General features: G+C 38.4%; 1 protein-coding gene across 1 annotated transcript; it reads left to right on the top strand.

Annotated features, from left to right (window-relative positions):
• The first annotated feature begins 8865 nt into the window (after positions 1–8865).
• On the top strand, positions 8866–9816 carry LOC145112541 (uncharacterized). Its single transcript, XM_079048692.1, has one exon. It carries the CDS (start codon positions 8866–8868, stop codon positions 9814–9816), a length of 951 nt encoding a protein of 316 aa, XP_078904818.1.
• Positions 9817–10567: the final 751 nt, after the last annotated feature.

Here is a 10567-nt window from a genome sequence, read left to right as displayed (position 1 = left end):
GAAAACCTCGTCGAAATCCGAGTTATAACGAAGAAGTTATGACCAATCGAAGATCCGTGACAAAACCGGCACGGTGCCGAAAAAGTGAGTTTTTGATAAACTACTTTTTAGCCTTAGTGATCTAACTTAAACTCGTAGTATTCGTTAAATCGAGAATTTTGATAAAAAGAACGCCAAAATCTGACTTCGTATGAGGAAGTTATGATTTTTACAAGTTTCAGCTTAGCAGTAGACAACTAAAAACTCGAATTTTAGATCGATTGATTTTTAGCCGACACAACCTAAACGAAAATCGAAGGTCTCGTCATTAGCAGTACAACGGTAAAAGTCTGACGAAAACGGACGTCGGATGAAGAAGTTATGAATTTTTAACGGATTCACGGGTCCCGGTCTGTTAAAAATCATAATATAAAAATAAAGACAAAATTTTCCAATGAAGTCTAAACAAAAGTTGTAGAGCATAATTTTCCCTACGCGTGCATATAAAGAACGTCAAAAACGGAGCCCGTATAAGAAAGTTATGGATTTTACAAGATTGGGCACATTTTTCGAGAAATTTCGCATGAATAGTGCTGCCACGTCATCCTTCGAATGCAGCCTCCACGTGGCGTCTTCTGATTGGACCGCTGCCTCGCGTGGCACCCGCTGGTTGGTCCGAAGTCGTCACCCTCTTTCCCCATTGGACCGAAGTTCGGTCCACTAAGAAGCCTCCAGCTATCCGAGCCGAAGCCCCGCCTCGCCACCTGTCTGAACCGAGGTCTCGCTGTCCAGCGCGTGCCTGCTTGCGAGCCGAGCCACCTGGGCCTCGCATCTGCTGCCATGTGCAGCCTTCTCAACCCTCGGATCCGAGCCTCTCACCCCTATAAATAGGAGCCATCCGAGCCTTCTCGGGTATTTTGAGAATTTTGACACTTTTTCACCCTTAATCAATATTTTTAGTATTTTGACTTCCCCCGAAGCCCCGGGATTAATTCCAATGCCCGAAACATGCCCCGAAGTTCCCGAGAAGCCCGAAAATTTTATATTTTCGGTTTTGAAGCTCTACCTTCGCAGAGCCCGGTTTTCAATAAATCTCCCGGTTTTCAACGAATAAAGTCATATTTAAAGCCGAAATGCTGCACAACTTATTATTTTGACCCCCGGTTACTTCAAGGTGAGTTTAATATATAGGAACAATTGTATGGTATGTGTTATATGTGCTATGTGTTTTTTTTTTCAGAATTATTATTCCGGGTTATTTTCCTGTGTTATTTTGGTTTTTATACCTTTGGCTATGTAAAGCATGAATTGTATACTAACGGAGCTATACCTTTGACCTGAAGTGTATGACATAGGCATCACTTGGGTATTGATATGAACCGTTGACCATGAAGTGTATGACATAGGCATCACTTTGGCTTCGGTAGTATGCTAAGATAAGGCTGAAAGTCTGGATATTCTAGCAAAATAATATTCTTGAGTATTTTTCCGTGTCATTATTATTCGTTATTTTTAATAGCAAAAGAAATATATTTGACCATGTGATCAGTGAAAGGACTTAGATTCATATTGGTACTGGTATGTAGCCTCTGGCCATGTAGAACATGTCTCCGTAAGAGAATGATTTCTATTCTATGGTATTGGCAAAAGGTCAGACAGGGCCATAAGCCTGAAATCTACCAAAAAGTTAATCCGAAGTTGTATGTGTTCTGTGCCATTTGGGCCAAAGCTTTATTGATTGTATGTCAAGTATGGAAATTGTTACGTCTCATTGATTGATAGGGAAAGCTTATCACATTATGCCTTTGTTGTTCATTGTTCCTCTTTGCTTCTGGCATATTGAAGTATATATATGGCATAACGTTATATTGTATCTATTATTGAACTCACTAAGCGTCACCGCTTACCCTCTCAATGTTTAACAAACTTGCAGGGATTAAGTAACCAGTATAGTCATATACTGTTGGAAGGTTTAGAATATTTGTAATATTACCTTTGTATTTCGGTTTATGTTTGTATAAATTTACAATATCCTGGGTGGTTATGTAAAATGTTAAAACATAGTCGGTTTATATCCAATCTTTTGTAATCACTTTATCAATGTATAATATTATTTTATAAATATGCATGTAGCATGTTTTGGAGTAACTATATTGTCAAGTATGAAAGTTTAGAAAGGGGTTCTGTCACATGCACCACACCCTTTTTCTCTTTTAGAAATCCTTTTTATGAAAACATTTTTCTTTTGAAAATATCCATCAAGTCCTTAGTTTGAGTTCAGACACACCCGAGAGCGTGCCCGAATCCCTCAAACCAAGGCTCTAATACGAACTCGTAACATCCAAAAATATGGTCCAAAAAATTTCATTTTTTCCTTATGATAAATAAAGTAGTACTTCCAAATATCAAACATTCATCATAACAAAATCCGCATATCAAGTTTATCAAAATCAGAGTGAAAGTCAAATGCGGAACTCCAGTGGTGTGTGCAATGCAGTCATTCCGAGCTCTTCCCTTTACAACGAGAAGTACCTGAAACAAAAACTAAAAACCGTAAGCACAAAGCTTAGTGAGTTCCTCCAAATATCACATAACAACCATACAATAACATAGAGTGGGCCCACCCAGTCATCGGGCTTCGCCCGGTCATCGAGCTGAGCTCGGAAAACATATAAACACGTACGCATGCAATATACATAGCGTACAAATAGTCATCGGCCTCCGCCCGCAACCGAACCTTAGTCCGAAAAGCATATAAACACAGGCACATGCAAGAGTCACAAAGATAGCTAGCATACTATCAACATAACATAAAACATGGGCCGACATTGGTGCCTTCGACCTGCTAAACCCGGTAAGGAAACTCACCTTGAAAATGGAATGATAGTTGAAAAGATCTCGGCTCCAAAACCCCATATAACTCAAAATGCCCCAAAACCCCATATAAGTCAAACTAGGTCAAAGGCTAAAGTCAAAGTAAAAGGCAACGGCCTGAGTTGACTCAACTCGCTGAGTTCCCCCAATCAACAGAATCACAAAAAATTTGATCCAACTCGCCGAGTTCACCCATGAACTCGCCGAGTTTCACCTTAAGTCACCAGAATCGGGAAAAGTCGATCCAACTCGTCGAGTTCACCCATGAACTCGCCGAGTTCTTCAGGAAACACACCACTTAATCTATTAAGTTACCGTTCTCGAAACTAAAAGGTCCACCACTCAGATTTTAACTGAAATAACGACTAGAAGGGTAAAGTTTCGAACTTTACCCTTAAGAACCATCCTAATGGGTTTAGAACCCAAACCCAAAGCTTAAAAGGTTAAAGCTTAACCAATAATCACTTATTCATCAAGACAAAGTCCCAAAATACAGATATGGTCCTTAAAGGCTGCAAGGTCACGTAAAGTTTCCAACTTTACTCTCATGTATGGCTAGGAGAAGCTCAAATGCTCAAGAGAATCCATAATAAGGACTCAATGGATGCGTGGAGATTTTAAGACCATAAAGTTGGCACCTTTATGCCAAAAGAGCTCATGAAGATTATGGATCTGAAAGAATAACCCATTTGGGACGTCCTACACTCCATCAATCACTCAACTTGGATAAATCATGCAAACTAGCCCCAACAAGAGATCTAAATGAATAATAAGCAAGGTTAGGACTTTATACCCGAAATAGTCTGGAAATGGAGCAAGGAATCGAGATCTGAATGCTCCCACTTGAATCACCACCTTGCACCAAGCTCCTCTTCCTTTAACAAGCTTCAAACACACCAAAATGCACTCACAATACACTCACAACACTCAAGGAGGCTCAAGGGTTTTGAGATTAGGGTAAGGGACTATGGAGGCTGGAAATGAGGCCAAAACCTGGGACTTAATGTGTTTAAATAGGGTGCAAAACCCCCGAAATTAGGGTTTCTTCCCCTGCCGCCAACTCGCCGAGTTGAGGCATCCCAACTCGTCGAGTTGGTTCATTAAACCACGCGGCCATACTCACTCCAACACGACGAGTTGAGGCTTCCAACTCGTCGATTTCTACAAAGAATTTCAATAATTTTGAAGGTTAAATACATATCAGAAACCAGGCGTTAAAAATTTTCTCCCCCACTACCGATCCCACATTACCCCCATAATCTGCAAAATCCATAAGCCCAATTGCTATAGTAATGTCGTTTAGTTTCCCTCTGTCTGTTTGAATAGCCTAGGTTAATCTTGTTTTTATTTGGTGAGAATCGATACAACTTTTATTAGGCTCCTTGTATGAATGAAATTCAATAGGATCCAAAGAGACCATGTCTTCATATATAGGCTCCCAAGTGTCTGGAAAGATCAAAAGTTCAACTCTATCTTAATTACTTATTTCTTATTTCAAATGATATCCATATTGTTCCCAAAGATGCATCTTTGATTTGGATATTTTCTTATAGATTACTTTTGCATTGAAACAACAAATTTCAATATTGTTGAGTTACACCGAGATTAGTAGAACTGCCTCCACATATTGACCTCTATTGATGACAAGCCGTCTCCACTAATTAGCTATTCAGCGATGACAATCGCCTCTACATGTATTTAATTATATTATAGTTAAATACATATATCAATGGAATATGGGGATAAAATGTCTTCGATAGAATTTCATTTATAGAGACGAAACGTTCCCGCAATGACACTTTATGCAATAATGATGAAGTTTCAGCGATGACAAGGCATCACCAAAATCTATACCGGCAACATATGGATTTCTATGACAACTAAAGTCACCATAGTATGTTCCTTTTTTTTTTTGTCCCCATTAGCATGTTCCAACTATCATAAGCTATTAGGGTAGTCGGTATGCCCCTCTTGATGGGGATATATGTCCTTAGTGACATTTAGATACCATAATGGAACATTGTCCCATGCTTAAGGTATTGTAAATGATGAACTTCCTCGGCATGAGAGCGTGCATGGTGCAATCCGTCATTTATCTCCTAAAAAATTGCAAACCATACCATTTTGACTATTCATGCTGAAGCCGCCCTAGGCTCATTGCGTGGGGTTAAATTGCAGAGCATTAACAATCGAACACTTGGATCATTTATACCATAACAACTACATCCGAATTGGGCCAAATCCTTCCTTTCCTGAAGCCCTAAGACTTATGACAACTGATTATTGGGCCGTTGTTAACGTATCCCTCAGAGGGAATGTCAAAAAGAGAAGTCAAAACTAGTACCGAGCTTGGCCTGAGCTGAACTCAGTCGGACCAAGTCCGAATCCAAGGTCGGGCCTTCGCCATCGCGAAAGACATAGGCGTGACAATTATGGTGCAGAGCAGCGCTATAACCTCCTCACCAAGGGATAACATCCTGGCAAGCGTGTGACCATTCAGAGCGTCCCACGTGCTCGTCATACGATAGCCACGATCTCCGTAATAACTGAAAGATCCTCCTCTAGCCAATGAGGAGAGGATGCAAAAAGGACGTGACAAAGGATCTTCCAGTAGGAGTCCGCCACGTCACGTCCCACGAAGGAATGTCCAACAAAATCAGTTGAGGTCCACATGCCTCTGGAACTAGGTATAAAAGGATCCTTCTTCCTCGTGAAGGAGAGAGAACTCTCTTTCCAGTGAATATACTTTCTCTTCTCTGAGAACAAACACTAACTAGATCGTCGGAGCTTCGTCCCGGGAATCCCTCCCGGACGTCGACTAACGATCTACTTTCATTTTTGTACTGTGATATCAGGAGAGGGCATCGACACTAAACCCCCCGGCAATCTCAGCACTACCGTCTCCAACATATCACAACAGTTGGGCGCACATGTTTTGAACCCTAAACCTTCTTTATAGAATGTTGGCACCTCAACTGCTAGGCTTCGATTTCAATATTGTTCTCATCATTAGTTGACACTGGTTACTTAGATCATCTACAAGGCATAGTTTAATAGGATAATCGAATGAGGTGACATGTCTCATTGACATGCAATGGATTAAACTCCACCACTTTGGGATGTCATGTTGGCATTCAATTAGATCTAGCAATTCGATACACGAATACATGAATTCGTAAGAGACATGACACGGCACGAATACATATTGAAAAGGGAGAAAAAGCTTATTTCTCTATGTGTATTCGTGGCGTGTCAAATTCGTGTTTGACACGTGAAACTGACACGAATACACGAATTGTTAGCTCTACATTCAATACATATGGAGTTTAATAGTCATTGAACTCTTCAATGATAAAAGAGAAACCTTCTAATTATTAAAAATGTACTATTTCATTGAACTTTGTAGAATTCAATGTATTTCAGAAAAAATTGATAGAGTTAAATGATGATATGACAATCCGTTAAACTTAATGAGTTTTGCACAAAACCTTCTATTTCTTCCCATGCCTACACTTAGCCACTGATCAACCAATGTTGATACCTACTAATTAAAGTACTATTAGAGCTTGCTACCACTGAAAAGTTCTATCTCAGCAGGTGACGTGCGACTTGGTTTGTAAAAAGTTTAACATTTTCCAAAATCGCTAGTTCATTCTTGTTAGCATCATTTTCTGGCATTTCATGGTTATTTTGCAAAGTAAAGTCAAGAACAAAATCAATTACCTGAACCAGTACAAATGGTTTTTTATTTTTTTTGATAACCAAATTACAGAAAGAGATGGTTTCTTTATACAATTTGGTTTTAAAACTTAATTACTAAATGAAAAAACGTGTAGTATATATTAGTGGTATGATGTGCTACTGATTGATGCATAATGTCTTGTGATTTTAAGGTGTGATTGGTTATTTAATAACATACAGGGTCAAGCTCGAGAGTTTTCTCCTCTTTGCATTACTGTGATTAGGTGTATACACATACCGTCACTCATGACATGAGTAGAACGCTTAAAAGTTCCGCTCAAAGAGATAAAGTTGGCCACCAACAACTTTTGCGATGAAAAATGCATTCGTAAGGGTGGATACGGGAAGGTATACGTAGCTGAACTCTCCCAATCTGGGTATCAGACAACCGTTGCTATAAAGCGGCTAAATCGTAAATTCGGACAAGGGGAACGTGAGTTCTTGACGGAAATCCATTTGCTTTCCTACTACAGACACAAGAACCTAATCTCACTTGTTGGATTCTGTGATGAGGGTGGTGAAAAGATACTTGTTTATGAGCATGCAAAATGTGGAAGCCTTGACAAACATCTATGTAGCAATGAACTTTCTTGGATCCAACGTCTACAAATAAGCATTGGAGCAGCCGGTGGTTTGAATTACCTTCATAATGATGTGGGACCCCAACATAGAGTCCTGCATCGGTATATAAAGAGCTCAAATATTCTTCTGAATGAGAATTGGGAAGCAAAAATATCTGATTTTGGATTGTCAAAAATAGGCCCTTCGAATGTTGAGTTTACTTTTCTTCTCACTAATGCTTGTGGCACCAATGGCTATGTTGATCCAGAATATTCTAGAACCGGGATTCTAACAAAGGAATCTGACGTGTATTCATTTGGTGTGGTACTATTTGAAATCTTGTGTGGTAAGCTAGCATATCATAAATATCAAGATGAGAATTTGCTTCTCCCTGCATTGGCCCAAAAGTATTATGAACAGAACAGATTAATTGATATCAATTATCCCAATATCAAAACTGAAGTGGAGATAAATTCATTGGACATGTTCTCACTAGTTGCATATCAATGCTTGAAAGAAAATATAATTGCACGCCCAAAAATGGCTTGGATCGTAGAAAAACTAGAGAAGGCATTAGAACTTCAAGTAAGTTTTACCTTAAAAATTAAAGTCCATAATACCATCTTTTTACACATCCATTGAATAATATATTATACATTTATGTTGTTGCATACAAGGCTGGTAGTGGTAAAATAGCAAGATCTATTCGGATCGGAACATGGGGAAGACAAACAGAAGGTTCTGAAGATTACTGGTCTTTTTAACTTGGACAAGATGATCATCTAGCAATGATAACCATTGATGATGGTTGTTGGAACTTTGCTCCATAAAATTACAATATGGGACTTATCCCACATTGGTGGAAGAGAAAACCTTTTCCCACCTTATAAGGCTTGTCCCACTCATTTATTTGAATGGACCAAGTAATGGGTTAAGCAAATTGGGTTTGGGTTGTGGTGTTGGACTAGTCAATTGGGCTAGTAGTAGGCTTGGATTATTAAATATTAATGGTCAAAGATAGGGCCTTGGGCCTTGGGGCTCTTCTTGACTAAAATAATTTTTTTTTAATATATAATCCGAAATTAATTAGTCATTAATTAATCTTTTTATTAATTCAGTGCAAAACAAATTCTGTTAAATAAAGGATTAACTGCAGACAGTTTTTGGCAATTAATTTCGGTTGGTGGTTTACAACCACCATTAGAAGCCTATAAATGAAGGAATTCAGACAGAATTTGAAGGCTAATAATACACACACACTTTCTCTCAAAAATCGTTTATCTTTCCAAGGGGATCATGGTGAATTTCGACAGATTCAAGATCTGTTCTTGAATTGTATTGTTGTATCCTCAAGACAGACTCATTCCAGGGAAATTTCTGTCTTAGGACACTGCAAAAGCAGGCCTCAATTTGTATAATTTCGAGATTTAATTTCCTGTGTAATCAACATTCAAGTATGTTTTCTGTAATCTTATTCTTGTATATTATATATATTTGAATTTAGTTTGTTTTATTTCAATTACTTTGTTGATTGTATACTTCTGTGATAACAATCTAAGACAGAAATCAAAGAGTAAAGAATGGATCAAAACTCCATCATCAAAACACATGTGGAAAAGCCTGAGAAATTCAAAGGCTCAGATTTTCGGAGATGGAAACAGAAGATGTTGTTTTATCTAACAACTCTTCATGTTTCCAATGTTCTCACTGATGATTCCCTCTCCTCCCACTGGGGTAACTACTGCAGAAGGAGTAACACCACCCACTGCAGCCCAATTGGCAGAACACCAAAGGGCAGTGGAAACTTGGAACACAAATGAATATAATTGCAGAAATTATATTCTAAATGTCTTGGATGATTCCCTCTATGATATCTACTCTACCATCACAACTGCAAGAGAGATATGGGAATCACTGGAAAAGAAATACAAAACAGAAGTGGCATGTTCAAAGAAATTCGTGATTGGAAAATTCATGAATTTCAAGATGGTGGATACCAAATCTGTCCTCAAACAAGTGGAGGAAATTCAAGTCATTGCACATTATCTTGAAGTTGAAGGTATGGGTATAAACTCTAACTTTCTTGTTGGTTCAATCATTGAAAAACTTCCTCGTTCTTGGAAGAATTTCAAACTATATCTTAAACACTTAACTGATGACATGAGTTTTGAGCAACTTGTGTTGAGAATTCGTGTGGAAGAAGATAACAGATTGAATGAGAAGGCAGATGCAAATTCCTTGGAACCAAGTGCAAACTTTGTTGGAGAAGCAACTACTTCAAGGACAAATCACAACAACAAGAAAGGGGAGCAAGGCTCCAAAAACTCTTCCAAAGATCGCAAAAATCATGGCCCTAACAAGAAGAATTTCAAGAAGAATTCTGGTCCATGCTATGTTTGTGGCAAAATTGGACACAAGGCCAAAGATTGCAGATTCAGGAGGGGTCAAGGAGGAAATAATGGAGGGAATAATGGAAACAATGGTGGTAATTCTGGTGGAGGAAATTCTGGTCAAGCCAACATGGTTGAATCACCAAATCAGTTTGTTGTTGTGATTCAAACCAACATGGTTAGCAATTGTGTGGATTGGTGGATTGATACTAGAGCCACAAGGCACATTTGCAACTCCCGAACCATGTTTTCTACATACCAGAATGTCTAGGATTCTGAACCAATGTTTATGGGGAATGGCTCTACTGCAAAAGTTGAAGGAAAGGGAAAAGTGAAGCTGCAACTGACTTCTGAAAAAGAACTTATTTTAAGTGATGTTTTGCATGTTCCTGAAATTACTAAGAATTTGATTTCTGGTCCTATTCTTAGTAACAAAGGTTTCAAACTTGTATTTGAGTCTGATAAGTTTGTTCTCACCAAGGGTGAGGTGTATGTTGGAAAGGGATACCTTAGTGAGGGTCTCTTCAAAGTCAGTGTCTTACCTTTGTACTATGGTGTTGAAACACCAAACAATGATGTAACCAATGTTAATGCTAATGTAATAATGGGAACTACTAGCCCCTCTTCTATGTATATGCATGATCCTTCAATTTTGTGGCACTCTCGTTTGGGACATGTCAATTTTCGTTCTATTCAAAGAATGGCAAAACTTGGCATGTTACCAAAATGTTCATTAGATAAAAACATAAAATGTGAGGTTTGTGTAGAATCAAAATTTTCACAACATCCTCATAAATCAGTTGAAAAATCTTACGAAGTACTTGGCTTAATCCACTCTGATTTATGTGATTTTAGAGCAACACCTACAAGAGGAGGAAAGAATTATTATATATCTTTTATTGATGATTACAGCAAGTATTGTTATATTTATTTGTTAAATACCAAAGATGAAGCCTTGAATTATTTTAAGAATTACAAGGCTGAAGTTGAAAATCAACTTGACAAAAAGATCAAAATTCTAA

The sequence above is a fragment of the Lactuca virosa genome, chromosome 5 (genome assembly GCF_052849685.1).
Source record: "Lactuca virosa cultivar CGN04683 chromosome 5, Lactuca_virosa_CGN04683_v6, whole genome shotgun sequence".
NCBI lineage: Eukaryota > Viridiplantae > Streptophyta > Magnoliopsida > Asterales > Asteraceae > Lactuca > Lactuca virosa.
Note: the sequence above shows the minus strand (reverse complement) of the source record. Positions and strands in the feature narration are given on the sequence as shown.